The 21,096-nt window shown below is 38.5% G+C and overlaps 2 protein-coding genes across 3 annotated transcripts; one reads left to right on the top strand and one right to left on the bottom strand.

Annotated features, from left to right (window-relative positions):
* Window positions 1-410: 410 nt before the first annotated feature.
* Window positions 411-8,223, bottom strand: LOC117305715 (phosphatidate cytidylyltransferase, mitochondrial-like). Of its 2 annotated transcripts, none has more exons than XM_033790586.1 (9): window positions 8,003-8,223; window positions 6,508-6,632; window positions 5,594-5,773; window positions 4,503-4,595; window positions 3,723-3,873; window positions 2,975-3,120; window positions 2,232-2,391; window positions 2,043-2,105; window positions 411-782 (listed from the first exon to the last, which is right to left on the bottom strand). In XM_033790586.1, exons 2-9 carry the CDS (start codon window positions 6,628-6,630, stop codon window positions 709-711), a joined length of 990 nt encoding a protein of 329 aa, XP_033646477.1. In that variant the 5' UTR covers window positions 6,631-6,632; window positions 8,003-8,223; the 3' UTR covers window positions 411-708. The 2 variants fall into 2 exon arrangements, with proteins under 2 accessions (XP_033646477.1, XP_033646476.1); XM_033790585.1 differs by having other exon boundaries at window positions 8,028-8,222.
* A 107-nt stretch (window positions 8,224-8,330) lies between these two features.
* On the top strand, window positions 8,331-17,308 carry LOC117305716. Its single transcript, XM_033790587.1, has 6 exons — window positions 8,331-8,657; window positions 12,660-12,868; window positions 14,171-14,202; window positions 15,088-15,124; window positions 15,619-15,742; window positions 16,927-17,308. The coding sequence occupies exons 1-6, from the start codon at window positions 8,576-8,578 to the stop codon at window positions 17,136-17,138; spliced, it is 696 nt and encodes a 231-aa protein (XP_033646478.1). The 5' UTR covers window positions 8,331-8,575; the 3' UTR covers window positions 17,139-17,308.
* The last annotated feature ends 3,788 nt before the right edge of the window (window positions 17,309-21,096 follow it).

Below are 21,096 nucleotides of genomic sequence, written 5' to 3'. Positions count from 1 at the left end.
CGTCCACACATTCCCTTTCTTGCATCCCTGTGGAGACATCTTTTGTTCTTTTCATTGTCCCTGTTCTTAAGATTTTCCCAACGACTTTGTACACAACATTCCTTGTGGTGCACCCTGGGCCCAATTCCATGGCTCTGCTTACCGTAAGCACAGAATCGGCGCTTACGGAAGCAGGGAATTATGTGCTTACGCAAGCGTTTTTCACGGATTAGCGGCGAACTTTTACTTCTGCGCGTGCGTACTCCGCGTTACTAGGGATTCTACGCTTACAAGGCTAGCGCAGAAATTCGGCGCTTGCACATAAGCAGGGATTCGTGATCGTAAGCGCAGAATTCGGCGGTAAGCAGAGCCATGAAATTGGGCCCAGGTCTTTAGAATTTCCCAACAGAGTTCTTTTATATTCCCTTTGAGTGTCTCTTTGATGGGAATGAACTGGAGTGATCCCTGTGTAGTTAGTGATAGTAAACATATCCCATAATGTGTATATATTCGGCCACTTGATGATTTGTATCTTTGTATATTTCTCTATTGTTGTATTTTATATGCTGCGACTTGGAATACATATAGGGTATTATACATTAGATAAACGGTGGATAATAAATGCTTATATCTTTATATTTATCTCTTAGAAGAAATTAATGCACATTTCAACCTGAGATCTTTACAAGGAAAGTAAGATCACCCACGTGACCTTTAACCTGTCCACTGTCACCTTGGCAATAGTCCTCCTCGCCACATCTTTCTGAGTTTCTGCAAGCTGTATTTGGTTGTTTTGGCTAGGCCTGAAAGAAAAACAAATTTCAAATTTTTGTCAGAGGATAAGATTTTGGCCACCTCCTAGTATTGTAACCTGGTGTGATCCCTGGCTATTGACCCAATTCACCTGATGTCATCATCAAAATAATCTTGGATGCGCCATACTGGTGGGCAATGGCACTGTACATTATTCAGTGAAGGGCCGCATTTTAGGCGACTTTGCGTTTACACGTAAACCATGTGCCCACCAACATGGTGAGCGTGGCACAGTCGACGAGTGTGACGCCCGTGCAAGGGTTCAATGCATCTGTACAAGGCTGAATCTGACTGGTGAACAAAGATTAAGACAAAACTTGGGAGACCGCCAACATTAATGCAAGACAGCTCAGTTGGTAGAGCACTGGCCTATCAATCTGGTGGTCCGAGGATGAAATCCCGCTCTAGGCAATTTTTCTTTGTTGACCCAAAACAGAGTAACCCTCTCTATGGAGTGTCTTATTGTACCGCAGATAATGCAACTGCCTAGCAATGGCATTGGATGTGAAGATATACTTTGATCAATAAGACAGCTCTCTGTGTCACATGCAGAAGTTCTATTTTCATTATTGATAAGCAAAGAAAGCAAAAGGCAGGCTAACTTACTGGCTGTACATGTAGTTAGCAGATAAATTATGCAAACATGGGAAATCCATTGTAAACGTTCACATCCAATCTTGACTATGAAATACACTTGATTCTGAAATACACTTGTGCTGACTAAATACACAGATTGGTTTAGTGATATATTTCCCTGTCTTTCATTTCAGTGGACCACAGTTCCAATCCCGCTTTGGACCAGAGCCTTGCATGTGAAATTGGTTTTCCCTCCCATATCTAAAATTGGCATTCCTTCTCCACCACGGATATCTTCAGGCCGGCAGGTTGCAGCATAATGCACTTTTAATGGCTCCTTTGTTTTTACTATCAGAACTTTTCTGTCCTGGGCCCAATTTCAAAGAGCACAAAAGTAGCAAAGCATAATAACAATGCTTAGCAGAAAAGGTTACCAGCCAAAATATCATTCCACTAGTACCATTTATGACCGGTGTCCCGATTCTTTTTCCTTCAGCAATAACAACAACATGCTTAGCAGAATAAGGTTACCAGCAAAAATAGCATTCCACATGTACCATTTATGACTGGAATCCCGCTTTTGTTCTGCTTAGCAGTGTTTGCTGCTTACAAATAATCTATAACATCAGGCCCTGTACACATAAATGTATGCTGCTTAGTTGACACACGCTTACCTGCTGTCAGTATACCCTTTACACTCTGGGTGATGCTTGAACTCCGTACAATATTTCTTGCAGCTACACAAACAAATGAGAACAAAAACAGTTTTTAGCAACTACTTTTAAGAAAAAGAAAACCATCAATGTTTCATTTAGTTGTTTTTATGGAACTTTTTTTTCTGTATTTTGAATGAATCCTTTTACCTCTAGCAACAAAGTCTGTGCACTGTTTCTCCCGCGCTATTCTTGTGAGTACCTCCCCTACATCATGTGTCGCACTTCCAGCCAATCGTGCGATGTGTAACTGTAGGTTTCTTGGTAGACAGTTCAGGTGGGAGTACATACAAGCAGGACTCCTGTCTTGCTGCAATAGAAAAATGCAATGTATTCATTATATCAATCGGGTGTGAAGTTACATGCAGGCCCTTGGCCTTGGTGCCCCTTCAACAGTTTTCCATAGACTTCAATATTTTCCAATGGAAGTGCCCTTTGCAAAATCAAAATGGCCTTGCCCTTTCAAAGATGAAATTCCAGGCCTGATCAATAGTGTTAAGTTTTTGTATGGAAGGGCTTGAAACTGCAGACTTTCCACTATACCACAGGTCTTGAGGCTCTAAACTTCGACTGTATATATGAACATTTGTGCATGACCCCACAGATGCCTTTATTGTATGTACTGGCTGAACATGTGGGCGTAGTTTTGGAGTTGAAAAACATTCCTATATTGTGCCTGCGGCAAACATTGCAACAATGCATCTTGAGAATTAAAAATTAGCAGCGACTAGTGTCATAGCCGCGGCTAGTGTCATAGCCGCGACTAGTGTCATAGCCGCGACTATTTGAGGTTGCGACTAGTCAAGTAGTAAATTTTACTAGTCGCCCAGGCCTAGTGGATATGAATATGTTATAAATGTTGGATAATGTTATTGAGATTAGTGATGTTTTACCTCAATGGTTCTTGTTAGTGGATTCCAGTAGATATGCTCTGTAGTATTCAGCATGTCCTGGTAGTATGTCCGGAATCCATCAAGGTTTGCCTGGACAATATTCCCCACTTTATTCTTATCTTCGCCAAAGATCATTCGGAAATCACCTGCGAAAATGACAACATGGCAATCAGTGAGGTTGCCAGGGTTGCTTTGTAATTCCTAGAAGCGATGCTCTTTTGTGATTATCAAAATAATCTTCTGTGCCTTGAACACCCAGCAGGGTGGATATGTACGCATTACAAGTCTTATTATTATTATTATTATTATTGTGGTGCACCCAAGGTGGGATGGATTGGGGGGCTCTTGGGCTTTGGTGCCTCAATGCCCTGGCGCTTGGGGGGCTCAGGAACTCAAGCCCTGGGGCTAAACAACTAAGGGACTCTGGGCTAAAGGAATCTGAATCCCCTCCCTAGCACCAAATATTCCCCCCCCTTTTTTTCTGTTTTACTAATGACTGGAGACAAAACACGGAAAATAAGGAAAAGTTAAACCCAAGCAAACCTTTCGAGGTTTGACTATAGAGGGGAGACCAAGGAAGGGGGTAGGGTGGGGGAGCACAGAGTCAACCGAACCATCAGTGCCACAAAAGATCAATCCTGTGTGTGTGCTATTGACCTGTTGCAAAAAAAAACCTGTTGTCACTATAAATCATTGCGTAGATCCTGGTAAGTCAGGAGACATGTCTATAGCCCATTGATTAACATACCCCCATATGACAAGCCAGCAATCTTGTTGAATAACTCCTCCTCAGTGAAGGACTCTGGAAGCTGCAGCAAGCTGGCGTAGAGGGCGCTCTGAAGGTTTCTGCGTATTGCGTTGTACAGTCGGTCACTACTGCTTCTTTTAATAATGTGTACCTAAACAGAAGTTCATAACTAAAAGGTTACATTACTTAACAAGTACTAAACAAAAATTATATAAAAATGGTTGAGATTGATTTTGAACCTTTAACCTCCTAATTAGCATGCCAGCTCTCTAGCTTTTCAGCTATCTAGCCCGTAATGTTGGTGGCCACCCTTTTTTGAGGGGGGGGGGGGGAACTGCATGAATTCCCTTCTAAGTAAATTTAAGACAAACTATGGTAAATCACCATCCTACATCCGTGATCTCATCCAGCCATATGTACCAGCACGTGATCGTCTAACGCTCTGCTGCTGACAAGCTCCATCTTGTGGAACATGCTGGAAATAATTCATGGAAACCCTGTTCATTCCAAATAGCTGCAGGGAACGTGTGGAACGGTATTCCCATATGCAATCAGAGCCATCCAGACAATAGACACTTTCAAAACAACCCTGAAGACTCATCGTTTTGATGAACATTTCAGTAACATTTCATAAACGATGGATTTGTTTCATTTTTCTTGATCTTTGCACCGCTGGAGGACAACCAAGAGGGAATTTTTGTATTTAAAGCAAGCGCCATGAGCACTTTTGTGTATACCGGCGCTATGTAAGATATAATATTATAATATTCAGTATCTTACCGGTTTATGGAGTCGTCCGCTGAGGTAGAGAGTGTCCCAATGAACCAGGTCATGACTCAAGGTCGATTGACTGACGACACCGTACTTGATGAGCTGTAGGTTAAAGAGTTGGGTTTTAAGAAGTTTATCAATGGCAACACCAGTGTCATGGAGGTCTCCTATGTAGTATACAGCAGAGGCCAATGTTTCAATGAGCTAGAGAAATAGTTGATGCTTTGCACAGACATTCGGGTCATATAAGCCAATGTATGTATGTATGGATGAATGATCTTGTCATCGAGTCATCAGAGTGTCTTCCATGCATTGAGCTACGAAAACACTCAAATAGTTTATGCTTTCAACAAAAATTTAGATTATCAGCCAATGAATACATGGGTGAACCAGGCCTAGGGACTGCACTGTAATTGCTTCTCATCATTCAGGAGTAAATGGGTACCTGTGAGGGTAGAGGTTGTTGATGTGAACAACTCAAAATCCAACTGCTCATTCGGCTGCTGGTGCTGCATACTCCTAAGGAGTTGAGATGAGTTCAGGAATGCTTACGGCCCAATGAACAGGGTGTAGTAATGTTAGGCAGTTTTGAGGGGCCTACTTGGCTTGAGAAAGCTTGTCATGGCCTATCGGTTAAGAGCATTGGACTCGAGCTCTAGTGTTTCTGATCAGCAGAGTGTGAGTTCGAATCCCCAGTCGTGACACCTGTGTCCTTAAGCAAGACACTAAACCATGATTGCTTTGTCCTTTGGATGGGACGTAAAGCCGTAGGTCCTATGTGTTGTGTTATGCATGTAAAAGAACCCAGTGCAGTTATCGAAAAGAGAAGGGGTTTGCCCCGGTGTTGCTAGTTTGATCAGCAGCATATTGCACCACAGCACCTTGTAAAACCATTACATTGTGCTATTTAAAAGGAGTAGGTCTCCTATTTCAAACGTAGTCCCACATACCTTGCATGTCATTGTGAATCACATCCAATTTGTAAAATGAAATAAAATTATCATCACTGAGTGACAGATATGCGCTGTATAAAAGCCACTATCATTATTACTTATTATTATTAATGTGCTTCCAACATTTCTACCTGATTGCCGTCTCACCTTATCTTCACACCTAACCAGTGTGTTATAGTAAACTCCAGCTCCCGTTTCCTGGATCTTGACGATCCTCTCTGCCCCGAGGTGTCTTAAAGCCGAGTAGTGATCGGGGTTTCTCTGTAGATTCATACGATGCCAGTGCTTGGGTTTGTCCACGACAAAGACAAAATCAATCATGTTGTTCTGTATGAATACAAAACGAACGTTAATGTTACAACGAACGTTAATGTTATCCTATATACTGTGATTAGACAAATATGATCCTGTTTGTCTTTGGCCTAAGATGCATGACGTAAGAGTGTTTCAGTTGAGTGGTTCAGAAGTGTGTATATAAGAACATAGATTTGTAAAACAAAGTTGTTGCAATCTATCACCGTGTTCGAGTCATTACTTTGCGTCCATTCTACAAACAAAACTGTGTATACAAAGATTCTTACTCATTGTACACACTGGTGAGACAGACTTGAACTGGCAAATGAGATGTGCTTTTATTTTTTCTGAAATAATTAAATACACAAAGGTTATAAAACCTAATATATATGCTATCACCAGAACCAACTCCCTGGAGAGATATGTTTGTCTGAAGTACCATCAAACTCAAGGCAAACAGTATTTAGGACCAGACAAAATCATTTGTGCTTAACTTGCTAGGGCTCTGCATTCAAAGTAAGCCCAATATAATAATATGCCAGACAAACAAATCATTCTCTGTTGTTTCCTTTTAATTTGCTTTGCAGTAAGCGCCGACATGTTAGCATGCATTTTCCAGCGACTATGGTTAGTAGAGCTTTGAAATGGAAATGACAGACTAGGCCTAAGCACAAAATCAACCATTTTAAAATAAATTGGTCCAAGCTGGTCTTTCCATATGGCCAATTATAGTCTTGCAAAAATAGATTTGTGGATGAATTTTCAACCTTGTCTTTGTTGCCAATCTGTTTGAAGACACCCGACCCATAGGCAAAGGCCATCGTCATATCTTTTGGAAAATTGGACAGAATTCTGTTGAACAGAAAACTGTTTGTCTTCCGAGCAGCCATACCTGTCCAAAAAGTAAGGAAACATTTGATTGAGGATGAAAGATAATGTACATAAAACCATGAAACAAATAAAATATTGATGTACCCTACGTAATATAAACAATCCTTTCTAAAAGAAATACTTCTGTTGTCTCCCCTACTCGGACTTTACGATCATCAAGAGCTTCTTCTATTTTTTGTGGCCACAGATCATTTTCTTACGCCGCACCGTTTGTTTGGAATAGTCTGCCTGTGCATATTCGCCAGGCTAGTTCTCACAATAGTTTTAAGCCTCTGTTAAAATCTCATTTGTTTGAAGCTGCTTATTGAAATTGTATCTTTCACTCATTGTGGATTTTATTGTTCTCTTTATGCACCAAGGTTTTTTGCAAAGGCGCTTTACAAAATGTCTTTATTATTATTATGTGTAAAGCCATTCAGCGTCAGAGGGCGCCCTGTAATATTATGGGATACATTTCGGAGCAAAATTTGTTACACAGTCTGTCCGTATTGACAGCTTTAGCTGGATCACTGACTGAAAAAGCTCAATGCCTCACAGTTACGAAAGCGTAACCCTCCCGTTATCGTAACTAAATGCCCCAACACTGTCACTACTGCTGGCACTGCCAAAAGAGCCTTGGCCGATTTTTGATTTGAATCAATATTTGTGTCAATCATCGATCAAGTCTGTACTGTCAAAAGCGAGGCTGTTGTTTCCCCAACTGAATTCCTGTGGCCAGATAATGTCCATAAGTTGCTGCATTCTTGGTCCAGTAACTGAATTCCTGCGCCACCTGCTGTTTGCACTGTCCACACAAGTCATTTGCGAGTACACAAATTTACGAAATATATTTTATGATCATTATTTTTATTTAATGTTATTATTAATTTATTGACCATTATTGATCCTTTCTTACTCTGTCAACCTCTATCTGTCTATTAGCTCCTAGAACTATGAGGTTCGTTCCGCTATCGTCTCCACAAACGTTCATGGAGACGATAGCGGAACAGAACGTTATTGGAGACGATAGCAGAACGAACCTCAGTCATAGTTCTAGTAGTAGGAGCATCTGTCTATGAAATGATCATGTTAAAAAATCCATGATCTTATCCCGAAGAGTAGAGTTTTTAATCCAACACTGAAGCTAGCCCACCTTGTTGAGCTGTTAATGGCTCCGGTTTTAACATCGGTCTCATCACTGTCACCATTACACTGGTGACAGTGATGAGACCGATGTTAAAAGCGGAGCCATTACAGCTCAACAAGGTGGGCTACACTGAAGCCTACTGAGTGTATCCTGTGTATGCTATTTATGTACAGTGTGAACACTGTACATATACACATAACACAGGGAAATCAAATCAGCTAAATTGTAAACACTAGTATTATTACCAAGGAGGTAGAATATGCCACCTACCTGACCTCCCTCACTGTTCTTGCATCTGATTCATTTAGTTCTCTGTAATCTGATCTTAGGAGTATTGTTTGTTTACTCTGCGGAGAGAGAGAGAGAGAGGCAGGAGGATCGGATGTAGAAACAAGCACATGTGTACTAGCGCCCTCCATTGATCATTCTGAACTAAGGCCCTTTTCGAAACTCCGGCTTGGGCCTGGGCTTAGCTCCACCAGTCAGTTAGTTAAAAGCCTTGCGCTTACGCGGAGATCCCCCGTCGGAGCTGAAGCTTACACCGTAGTTTCGAAAGGGCCTATTATTACTCGCTGGTAAACAATCATGCCCTTACCACGGGCACGTCACACATAGATCAGTGACACAAACGTCATTAATGTAATCCATTGTAATCATGGGAGGTACCCATGATGTGTTTGTTAACCTCGCAGATAAATAGGGTCGTAGTCCACGCACTTGTTGATGATTCATTGACTGGGTGGATGCGTTTATTTCTACCTCCATGGTATATGGTTTTATAGTCTCTACTACGCGCACTGTAAACCACAACTTCATAGATGATGATTATGGATTGCTTTTTGAGAACGACGGAGACGATCTTTGCGGCAGTTTTCCTCGTTTTACTCTGTCTTCATTCAGGTAAATATATTTTCTGAAACGGAGTCACTCACTGTTCAGTTTTATTATTCTACCTCCATGTTGTTACTTTACTACTCAGAGACCACTGGTCGCTGGTGTCGTTTTAAGCTTATTATAGTTTAGGCCTACACTGTTGATGTCCATAACAATACATGAGAGGTTGTTCAATCATGGAGGTAGAAATAGAGTTGATTGACGTTTATGTTAGTGGTATGTTTTATTTAAATAGTTGTGGGGGGGAGGGGGGGGGGGACTTTATAATACAATTGCTAATTTCAATACATAGACTGTGCAAGGCTCGCGTGCATACAAAGAACTTTATTTTTTATTAAATCAAATATTTGTGTTTTTATTATATGACAAATAATCTGAACAATAAAAATACTCATTACAACTTGTATAAATTGGTTTTTAGATTTTAAAACAAATAGTATACACAATTGGTAGGCCTATGTAAACAAAAGTAAAGGAAAATTTGATCTTTAATTGGTTGAAATTACTTTTGTTAATCTACGCCCAAATGTGAAACTGCTAAAAGTTGAAGCTGACGCCTCGACAGCCAATGAAAAGGCTTTCCACCCCATTTATGATCACAATTTGGGCACAAATTCGTAATTTTTTGCAAGTAAGCGGAAGCTGGGGTCAAGTTTAATTATCGGTTGTTCTTTGTTATTTTGTTGAATTGTTTTAAATTTTTATATGTTTTGTTAATTACTCATTGTATTACAACATTTCCAATAACAATTAAGGTTTCATGGTCATAAACAAGTTAAACTGAAATAATGAACGAAACAGAATCTCCCCAACAGAAAAGTCCATTCATAAATACCCCGTACAGTTTTGCTATTTCTATTGGTGTAGAGTGCATCACGTGGGGGTGTGCAAACAGTTGATAATGATCAGCTGGAGCTGTTTATAACCGGTTGTTTTCAGATGCATTGTGCAGTATAGCGCACAAGCCCATGGGACGAGGATGCATATCTACGTGCACGAATGCAATCCGAAAACTGTCTCATACAAATGCACCACACGTAGAGTTTAGACGTTGGAAAACAGAGTTTCCTAATTTGCATTTATGAAATGGAATAAAAGAGCAGTGGCTCGGGCCTTTATCACACAGCCACAACCCTGCCGGTTTTAAACGACCGTTTAAGATCTCGTCACTACCTTTTTATCCCCTTATTTATGGTTGGGACCACATTGGTCCCGGAAGTTCGAATACGCACGTGAGACTTGTACAATCTATAAGAACACAAATTTTTATCTGGATGTGAATAAACTATCTTTTTTTAATCATTTATGAGCAAACAAAGCACTCATACTCTTATTCACCATTTTTTTGAAATGTTCTTCAATAACTAAGAGATGCTCTGTTTTGGGTAAGGCCTTTATACATTCTCCAAAGTCTTTTTCATAGTTAAATAGGCCTATTTATGTATTTTTGTGTGTCATTGTTTGTTATATTAGGCCCTATTGTTTCTATTTAAAGGCTTCATGAGGGATTGAAGAGTGAATGAAATTGTAATGCAGCTGGGGTTCAGGCTTTTTTAGCATCAAATATTTTGCCATTCATGCTTTTTTTTCTTTTTTTTTCTTTATTCTTGATCTTTTTTGTACTGAAACCTAGAAAACTGATCATCTCAATTACCTTCAACGATCTCCACAAGACTAAAAATAGATGTTAATATTTTTTTTTCATTCTTCTTTTCTAAAGCATTCATCTAAGAAGACACACTACAACCACCACCACAAATGTTAAATTTCAATAAGAAAACATTGATCACATCATGCTTTTTAGCTTGTATCATTATTTCAATTGACTATTTGGGGGGAAAAGAATCTCTTCAGGAAATATGTCGATGCAAATCTCAGCCTTTACCGGAAGTGCTGTAAGCTTTTGCTAGAATTAACTACTTCCTGCAAGGTGGATTTACCATAGAGGAAACACTCGGCAACAGTAATACATTCTGTTTTATATTTACTGTCAGTTTTTGACTGGGAGGTACCAGGCATTCAATACCAACAATAACAACATCAGCATTCAATGTAGTTAGCTGAAAAGCACTCTACTGTAAAGTGTAACAATAGGTCGTCATCATCATTCACCATGGATTCCCAGATACAGGAAGGGGTTTTGTAATAGCACTAGGTTGCTATTGTTTGCATTGTGGAAGCATTAGTCTTCAGGTGGCATCACTTCCTCATTGGTTTCCCTGATGATCAACTAGGCACAGGTTATTTTGAAGATGAACCCAGCATTTATTGAAATGTGGAACAAAGAAAACAGTTTACACCCTTTACTCACCTTAAAGCCATTATACACTTTCGGTGCAGAAAAAAAAAAAAGTTCACAGATTTACAATAATTTACAGGGTTTACAGTAATGTTGAAAAACTTCTCTTGAAATAGTGTTCCATGAAATGCTTTACTTTTTGAGAAAACATTAAAACAATATCAACTCTTGATAGCAAGATTGACTGATTTATTTGAAATAACACGGCGAAACGTGCGGAAACAAGAGTGGGTTTTCCCGTTATTTTCTCCCGACTCCGACGACTGATTGAGCCTAAATTTTCACAGGTTTGTTATTTTATATATAAGTTGTGATACTCAAAGTGTGGGACTTGGACAATAGTGTTTAACGAAAGTGTATAAATGGCTTTAAAGGAATACATTCCTTTAAAGCCATTTGTACACTTTCGTTAAACAAAAAAAAATGTTGCACATGTGCAACATTTTTTTTATTTGTGATTCAATTCATCATACTACAATAGTTACAAACCTTAAGAAATACAAACCTTAAGTTACCAACCACCAGGGAAACAGACTGGGTAAAGCGTATAAATGATTTGGGGTTGAACAAACAAACAATTAGGGCCTACTTAAGTGTGATTTGAAGATTCATTCAAGGTTCTTAAAGGGAAGGTATCTGTTTGGTAATCACTCTTAAAATCAATGGCAATCAAAACCTTGGGTTAGAAGCCTACAGCAGCTTTCGATAGTATAAAGTATTTTGAGAAACACTTCAAAAAATGTAACAATATCACAGTGTTTATGCCCAAAATGTGAATCTGAGAACAAATTGCATATTCCGATTAGGCCCTAGATTCACTCCGGATTTTTGGCGATATCTCAAAAACCCCATTTGAATTGAAATTTGCAGATGTTAGTTTTATTGTTTTATTACATCTACTTTTTAACACGATTTAAACATGATTTATAACCAGTCTCCTGACGGATGACTAGAGCAAGCTAGTCGTAACGTTGAGAACAATTTAAGAACTAACTCCGCGGTAGTACAGTTAATTACGATCCTATTTTATAAGCTAAAAGTAGTAGTCCATGCCTAATACAACTTTTACACAATCGAGCGATTCCAAAAATTGAAGCTATATTATAACTTGCACTTCCTGTTGTAAACTGGAAGAAGGGTTCAATTAGGGACCAAAATAAACATGTCAAATTAACAATATTTTATGTAGTAAATTTGTTTATGGATTATCATTTGAGGGCTGAAACCCCCAATCTTTTCAAAATGGGTAGCCTCTCGTTTTCATAAAGTTAAAATTTTAAGTATTCACTGCAATTTATTTGCAGAGAAAATTTGATACACAATAATGAATTTAAAAAACAAATGTAATTCCAGCATACTCTTTATTTAAGAATAAAAATGTAAAGAACAAAAACAAAGTTATGTTATTATGTTGCAGGCGGCAAGGGCACCAAGGCATTTTCTCCTTGGCACCCTACATGTTTGAGGAAATTGTAAATTTCCACTGGAGCTTTACAAGGGCATCAAGGCAGGGGGCGCGGAGGCAATCACCTCCATTGCCTCTGTGAAGTATCAGGCCTGATGTCTTCTGTTACTGTTGATAGGCCCTTTTAAAATAGTATATTATTAATCATGTTGACTTAATAGCCCAGGTGGGACTCCTTCGTTGCATGCAACGCGACCAGGGCTAGTTGACTTACAGCTTCACAAATTGTTCATTTTATGTGTAGGGTCGTACGCCCAGGAATGCACAGCAGGCACAGCAACCACCTGGGTTGGTATCCCTGAAGAAAGCTATGATCGGAACTTCACCAGCGTGAATGACCCAAATGGCAGACCTGTTGGGTTTGTGCCTACCTTTATACCATACAGCGATCTCATGCAACCTAACCCATGTATAGTGGTCACAGGTACAATGGATTCTCGTGTAGAAGTTATGGTAAGTTTTTAAAATAATGTCTTGAGACTTGATGTATTACAGCTGGCATCCCATGACACCATATGTAATAATTGTTAAAAAAGTGGCTTTTTATATAGCGCATGTATCCATTGCTCAGAAATGCGCAAGGCGCTTTAACAAACAATATTTTTCTGCAAGGTATGTGGGACTACGTTTGAATTATGAGACCTACTCCTTTTACGTTGCACCATGTAATGGTTTACAAGGTGCTGCTGCCAATCAAACTGGGATCACCAGGCCGAACCCCTTCTCTTTTTGATAAAGTGCATTGGTTTTTTAACGTTTGATACAAAACACACGGGGCTTGATGGCTTTTCGCCCCATTTGTTGGATCGTACTCAGGAAACTGGCAGGAAGGGGAAGAGGTGGTTTCATTTGCATTTCATTTATTGATTCGGGTTGTGAAGTCAAGGACTCCCAGAAAAGCTTGGTTGCTCATTGGACCATCCTGAGCGTCACATGTATGTTCTGTTGATTTACCGTCATCGTTTACTTCTAAGATGGCATCGTGATGATGACAATGCGTGTAATGTCTATTGTGACAATAATCTCCTGAATGTAGATGGTTGTGCAGTACTTCCTTATAAGGCTTAAGGCAATAAGGTACAAGGAAACAGGTTTCATGACCTTTCATTTTAAATAGGTTGGGTCGAGGAAAACAAAAATGGAAATTTGATTTTCAATATAGACGAATATAAATTGAGGCGAATAATATACAGTCAGCCTACTTTTTATGTAGTACTGTTTCTAAAGAGGTTCTACTTAAATAAAGAGAACATTAATGAATTCCTGAATTTCATTCCTGCCTTGTATTAAAATTGCTGTCCTTTTATTAAAAGAATTCCTGATTATAACAATTCAGTTATAACAAGACTCGTCTCTAATTTTTTTGTTTACCCCAAACAGTCTCTTTCGGAGAATTCGGTTTTCTTCAGATTTACAATAAATACTCTATTCAATATCATTTGCTTTCCATAATGTGATCACTGACGATGACTAGAGCAAGCTAGTTCAAACGTTGAGACCAATGAAGAAGTCATTCCGCGGTAGTGAAGTTAAAAATCAAACCTCTTTAAGCTAAGTAGTAGTCCTAGTCGATTTTCTACCCTCTGCCCAAGTAGTAGTTAAAAAGCAGGACAGTTCTTTTTTTTACCTCTTTTTATCAGGAATTTGTTTCTTATTGAAAAGAACAAACTCTACCTGGCGAGTAGACACACACAAGGTGTTACCGCAAACCAAATGTAATATAGTGATTCACTGTTGTTATTTATTATTTTACAGGCTGAGTCTAATCCACAAGGCTCAATTATTTGGTGAGTATCAGAAAGCAACCTATGTATGTTTTGCTGACTATTTCAGGTACTTAGGGGAATAGAAACTACCTAAGTAGACATTCGTTGTATAGCGTTGAAGAGGGGCTCCATGGTCAAACAACATTGTTGTCAAATGCAGTTTTGTATGCGATCATTTTTCCAATAGTCCTTGTGAACAGGGAAAACAAAATGCAAGTCCCTAACCTCATATTAAAATGGTGTCAAAACGTCATTGTAAAACTTGAAACATTTTGTCAATGGATGTCAACAATGAGTGGGTGTGTATATTTTATACAAAATGTCGAAGTTCAAGTTCAACAGCGATTTGATTGCGGAAACCTTTTGGGCACACTGAGTGCTAATATTGAGTAGTAAATTGTGATGTTGGGGCAGTGGCTGATACATTTGTTGTTGCATTTTGCCATTCATTGCTATAAATTGTTCTCTGCTTAAAGGCAGTGGACACTATTGGTAATTACTCAAAACAGTTATTAGCATAAAACGATTCTTGGTAACGAGTAATGGGGAGAGGTTGATACAATAAAACATTGTGAGAAACGGCTTTCTCTGAAGTGACAGAGTTTTCGAGAAAGAAGTAATTTTCAGATTTAGAATTTAAGGTCTCGAAATCAAGCATCTGAAAGCACACAACTTGGTGTGATAAGGGTGTCTTTTTCTTTCATTATTATCTCGCAACTGCGACAACCGATTGAGCTCAAATTTTTACAGGTTTGTTATTTTATGTATATGTTGAGATACACCATCTGTGAAGGCTAGTCTTTGACAATTACTAATAGTCTCCACTGCCTTTAAGGTAATTGATTACATTTAATAAATGTTCAACTTTTTGCTAATCACATGAATGAATTTGTTCTTGATCCACAGTGTCAAAGACGAGTATAATCGTGAAATATGTGATGCTGTAAGTACCCACTCCTATCAAATATTTGTAACAAATTTTTCACTTATGTTTTATGTTGCACTGTTAGTAAAAAATTGATTTTGGATAAGTTTGGATGTAAATTATTGATGGGAAGATTTAAATAAATCAAGTCATATCTAACCCAAGAAGCCATCTTGGATCCATTGCATGGTTTTTGAATGAACTTGATGGACTAAAACCCATGAGGGCGTTTACACTACAAGCTCCAAGCTGTTGTAAGCTATACAGTTATGATGACTTCTTTAGATCTCAACACAGTTCAAATTCACTCAATTATTCACACTGCCCGATACAAAATAGCTCTGAGGTCAGAGAGTTTTTATTTTTATAAAAGCACTCTTATCATTTGGAAAATTGTACATCATAAAACTACATACATGTAGGCTTAGAGTCCCTCATTATTCCACTATTTATGTTTTTTATTATTTATTTATTTTTAACAAACAAACTGGAATCTTTTTCTTATCCTGCAGCAAATCTACGACTGTCGCCAAGCGGATGGAGACTCTTTAAGATTTGAGTTTCATTGCGATGCCACAAGCTGTGATGAGAGTGACGTTCAGTTTTTCTATCGATTTACAGTTAGCCCCCCTGGAGGTTTGTATAACTTAAAAAGAAACTCACTGCCATTTGAAAAATAATGCTGCATTTTCTGATGATGCTGGTGGTTTCTACACTATTGGTTACTACTCCAAATAGCAGTTAGCATAAAAACTTAATATGTAACGAGCAATGGAGAGCTGTTGATAGTATAAAACATTGTGAGTAACAGCTCCCTCTCAAGTGTTTGAGAAAAAAAATGATTTCTCACTAAAATATTTGCATTGAATTAGAGACCTCAGCTGAGGTCTCGAATTCAAGGCATCTGAAAGCACACAACTTTGTGTGACAAGGGTGTTTTTCATTAATTATTCTCTTGCAACTTCGATAACCAATTGAGTCCAAATTTTAACAGATTTGTTATACTATGCATATGTTGAGATACACCAAGTGAGTATACTGGTCTTTGACAACTACCAAAGGTGTCCTGGGGTGGATTTTACAAAGAGTTAAAAACTAGTCTTATCTTAGGACGAGTTACCTGCCTAACTTAGGACTAGCCATACGCTTGTAATATCTCCTAGGACTAGTCCTAAGTTAGGACTAGCCATACGCTTGTAATATCTCCTAGGACTAGTCCTAAGTTAGGACTAGCCATACGCTTGTAATATCTCCTAGGACTAGTCCTAAGTTAGGACTAGCCATACGCTTGTAATATCTCCTAGGACTAGTCATATGTGAAATCAATCCCAGTGCCTTTATCCCAGTGCACTTATCAAACAAGAGAGAAGGAAGTGACTTTACAAGCTGCTATACAAATGGTTCTCATAATTCAAAAACTTGGCATACCTGTCATAAAAAACATCTATGTAGCTCTTTTAGATGCTTGAAGGTATATATAAAACCTAATTGTCATTTTATTATGTTAGAGTAATACCAAAATAAGACTGATTATTGATAATATTAGTAAAAAATAGCTTTTATAGATGTAAATAAATAACTTGTATACAGTGTACTTGTGGTTACAACCATGAATTAAATCTCTGTTGTGGGAGTGTTGTCTCTGAAAAGAGCTAGTGTGGTCTCAACGTTTCAAACTGTGTACTCTGAGTATTCTGTTTGAAACATCAATATTATCATTGGTAACGCCAGAACGCTTGTTACCCATCTGTCTTTACAGTGTGGTGATTGTCTGAATACTTCACTGAAAGAAATATATTCTATTGTTTTTCAAACCTCAGATGTGCGTGATCCTGAACTGTGGTGTGACGAACGTGACACAGGAGAGTATCCAAGCAGTTTGTACGTACCTCTGCCCACCAACATGGACCTAGCCACCAAGCCACCAGATAGAACAAACAGTGCCATCCAAGCTGCTACCCCATCCAAGGCATTTGCCCTTCTCACATCAGTCTTTGTCCTTCTCTCACTGATTGGGCCTGAAGGTATCTAGGACCACTCCTTTACTCAGCTTAAACTTATCTTGTGTCTGAGAAAGTTGAATTCCTGTTCAAATGCACCGTATTTTTGACCGCTTTTTATCACTTCTGAGGGTATACTTGATTCGCCCTGCACAGTTTTAATCGCCGTTCTGTCAGTTTCGCTGCGCCGTAGTTTTAATTTGCTTTGGAGGTGGATTGAAATGGCTCCTTAAAAGGTTTAAAGCCCGGTTCATATTTCCTGCGAACTCGAATGCGATGTGAATTTGGCGTGAATTTGACATCACAACTCTGTTTTTGCTGCGAATATTCGCTAGAGTTGAGCACAGCTTAACTGCTGCGAATTATGTGTTGTGAATTTGTGACGTCAACATTCGTATCGCATTCGCAAAAAGTATGAACCAGGCTTTATGGTTTGTGATGGATATGATGTCTGTGGTGGTAATGTGTTCCAGTCTTTAATAACTGTTTTGGGTGTGCATGATATACCCCCAGAAGTGAAATCAATATGTTTGAGAGCGCCCTCACGCGGTCCAAAATCCAGCGCCTGGTGTTTTATTTTATCAGATTATTAAACAAAAATAGTTTTGTACTTTTTTAAAAAGAAACATGATGGTGAGCACTTTTGTTTTGGTTTGTTGTTGGTGGACTTGGAGGCTTTGCATGGTTGGTTGGTTAGATGTTATTGTTTCTTGCAGGTACATGTACAAGCATCTAAGAAGAATCTTCTTAAGGCACTGAGAAGAGCTGTTTGTATGGTCTTGAATTTTCAAAAGGTGTACTGTGATTGTTGTCACGAGAAATAGTTACTTCTTGTTCTTAATTTTGGGCGAAATTGGAGCCGCAGGTAGCAAGGCTTCCTGCCAACCATTTGTTGCAGTTACTCATTTTTATACACCAATACTATTTCATTTACCCGGAAGGATGTAGGACGTGAAAAGATTGAAAGCATTTACCATCCAAAATCATGTTTCAACAGAACTGAGTGTGAAATTTTGATAATTTTAAAGTTTTTACAGGAAAGTTGAACTCTGGATGGGAATGGAAAAGCCGCCTCAGTGGAGTAATTCTAGCAACAAATATACAACCGTCATAGTTCACTTATATAGAGCCGTTTCATTGCTTGTGTCCTTTGTACTTTGTATGGTCTGGAAAAGGGTTGTAAAACCTTTCAACCTGTTGTAGGGCACCTGCTAAAAACTTTCAACCTGTTGTAGGGCACCTGCTAAAACATTTCAACCTGTTGTAGGGCACCTGCTAAAACCTTTCAACCTGCTAGACCAATGGTTGATCTCTTCTTTTAAATTAATTTGCTTATTGGCCGGTATTTAATTCAGAGTTTCATAACCAATTCAGATTTTCTTTTGTGGAACTCTATGTTTTATATACGCAACATACATGTGAAATTAACCTTTGAATTCAAACCAAATTATGCAGTTGTAGATCAAAGTAACATTAGTTTGGTAAACTTGTGGGATTCTTTGGTCATATTTGCAGATACAGTGTATTGCTTGAATTTTGACCCCCCTCAGAGGACTAGGTGGTCTTGGAATAAGTCTCAGGAACTCTCAGATTCTGACTTACTTAGTTTTCTAGACTGGTGTCCTTTTGGCTCAGCACTTCTCAGAGGTCTTTCATGCTTTGGTTTTACTAAAGTATCAGCCTTAAAGCAAAGTGAAGTGCGCCCCATGGTTAACTAAAGGCTGACTGTTTTGACTCGAACCCAGGCTGGTCGACCATTGGTTGGCTACTGTGGTCGACCATTTGGAACCAGCCTCATGAGCATGGTTTCTTCACTGGTCCCGATAGCCTGTTCCATACTAACATGTGGAAAGCACAGAAGAGAACCAATGACGCTATAGGGAAAACTCGGAAGGCAAAGGAATTGTTTTTCTTCAGGTCATTGTGGCACTCTTGTGAAAATGTTCTAATTTTGAACGGCCCCGAAGTAAAATGTGACCACACAACATAGATCACGATGGTAATCTTGGCTGTTGCCTTTTGATGAATTGTATTGCTTTGTGAAATCAGCCCTCAGTCTATCATTTCTAGATATTGGTTTAAAATTGAGGCAGGTCTCTCCAGTCTCAATCAAACAATGCCAACAAAAGAGGAATGCCATCTGCTTAATACACCTAGCTTCAGTTGGAGATTGTGAAACATAGGTGGCAGAAGACACTTCAGAGTTTCCATTGTTTCCGAAGTTCTAAAGCATTCACATGTTTATGAGTACACTGGATTTACCTGACAAGTCTCCTGCCGTCCATTGTATCCCAGGAGTCTCCGATCATGGTCTGTCGTAGGTTCACTGCTAAAATATTCTAAAGAGTATAACTCGCACTGCACTTAGTAGATTTAGCTTCCATTGCATATTCGCAAGCAAAGAAACAGCGCCCTCAATGAGGTAAAGGAAGACCCAGCATTGGCTGTGAGTTGTGGTTGGTGTGACTTGCATTGTTTGAACTTGTCAGTGTCAGCTAGTACGCAGGAGGTCTACCAGGTATTATGTCTTTTATGACTTTAAAATTTTACAAACCATCTTTCTTAAGTGCTAGTTCAGAATGAGTTTTTACTGTAATCAAATGATATATATATATATATACAATCACTTAACAATCCTGTGTTTTATATTTATAGACCTATTGAATGTGGCTGAGATCCTAATTGTTTCAATGATGTCGAATAATTAATGGTTTAATTGGGAATAAGTTAACCCAATATCAGCGGTTTATCCTGTAGTTTTGTAAAACTTTTTATTTTTCGTTACTAGTCTTGAAATATTTCACTCTTTCAAATATTGACTAAAACAGTACTTTTTTGGAGTCTAAATGACACATGCTGGTTCATGTGAATGGAGTGAGAAATTTTCATCAAATATGTTTTATAACATTTTATAATTCAGATTATAAATTATTTTTTTCACAATCTATATGCAATCAATGTGTACATTCCAGGAAAAAAGGTTCTGTAAAATTTGTAACTTTTGGTTAGCATAACTATAATGTATTTAGCTTAGAAATAAATAATTAAATAGAAAATACATTGAATAAATAATTAAATAGAAAATACATTGATACATTTGTTTGTCTACGGAGTGAACTATCACATACAGACTGATGTTATGATGTAGATGTAACTCATTAGAGCAATAAATGTTGACAAGATTTAGCATAAAATCTTTCTTGTTATGTATCAAACAATATGAATTGCTTGAGAAAATATTTTTTTTAAACTAGAATGGCGTAAAAATAAAAAATAGTTGAGTACTTCCATTTTCAGACAAATATTGCTCTGGTGATTTGGATTTCAACTGTTCCAAAGTTACATTGCTTGGGGTTATGAGCAAGGCATTCTGGGGGGGGGGGGGGGGTTGCGGGACGAGATCATACTCCTCTGGGAAAGAGGTTGGTAAGAAATGAAGCAGGCACCTGCTGGCGGAAGTGGCAGCCATGTATTGTGGCGAAATGCCTTTAGCGTTTGAAAGGAATCACAATTCTTGTAGGTAGTTCTGAGTGCACGTTTTTTTACGCACCAAGTGAGATAGTCGAATGTCCCAGGTCTTTAACCGTGAGGTACTTGCTTTTTAGAACCAGAGATTTGTCATCTCGGACAAATCAAAACACTGAGTGATGGAAATCTCACTTTCGGTCAAATCAAAAATGCAACGAAGGAAAGAGACAATGACAACTTGACTTGTTTAAGAACTCATTGGGTCATGTTCGGTCCAAATAATGCTTAGTACACAAGTGGCTAGGATTCAAAACTCTGTATGGTGGAAATACGATATGGAAAGGTTTGGGGTAACACCGTGTAATGACTCTCTAAATGAGTTGGGGTGGTTCTGAAAAAGAACAGTTGGCTTCGTCTTCTGCCCAGTCCTACAAGGGAGACTGTCATAATAATAATAATAATAATAATAATAATAATAATAATAATAATAATAATAATAATAATAATAATAATAATAATAAT

Source organism: Asterias rubens, unplaced genomic scaffold, assembly GCF_902459465.1.
Source record: "Asterias rubens unplaced genomic scaffold, eAstRub1.3, whole genome shotgun sequence".
NCBI classification, from domain to species: Eukaryota; Metazoa; Echinodermata; class Asteroidea; order Forcipulatida; family Asteriidae; genus Asterias; species Asterias rubens.
Note: the sequence above shows the minus strand (reverse complement) of the source record. Positions and strands in the feature narration are given on the sequence as shown.

Coding starts and splice junctions, on each gene's coding strand:
- LOC117305715 (XM_033790586.1), bottom strand. CDS start 6,630: ATGGCTGCTCGGAAGACAAACAGTTTTCTGTTCAACAGAATTCTGTCC. Junction 4,596..5,593: donor TGGTTAGGTGTGAAGATAAG/GTGAGACGGCAA, acceptor TTTAACCTACAG/CTCATCAAGTACGGTGTCGT. Junction 2,106..2,231: donor CACAGACTTTGTTGCTAGAG/GTAAAAGGATTC, acceptor TTGTTTGTGTAG/CTGCAAGAAATATTGTACGG.
- LOC117305716 (XM_033790587.1), top strand. CDS start 8,576: ATGATGATTATGGATTGCTTTTTGAGAACGACGGAGACGATCTTTGCG. Junction 14,203..15,087: donor CCACAAGGCTCAATTATTTG/GTGAGTATCAGA, acceptor CTTGATCCACAG/TGTCAAAGACGAGTATAATC. Junction 15,743..16,926: donor TACAGTTAGCCCCCCTGGAG/GTTTGTATAACT, acceptor TTCAAACCTCAG/ATGTGCGTGATCCTGAACTG.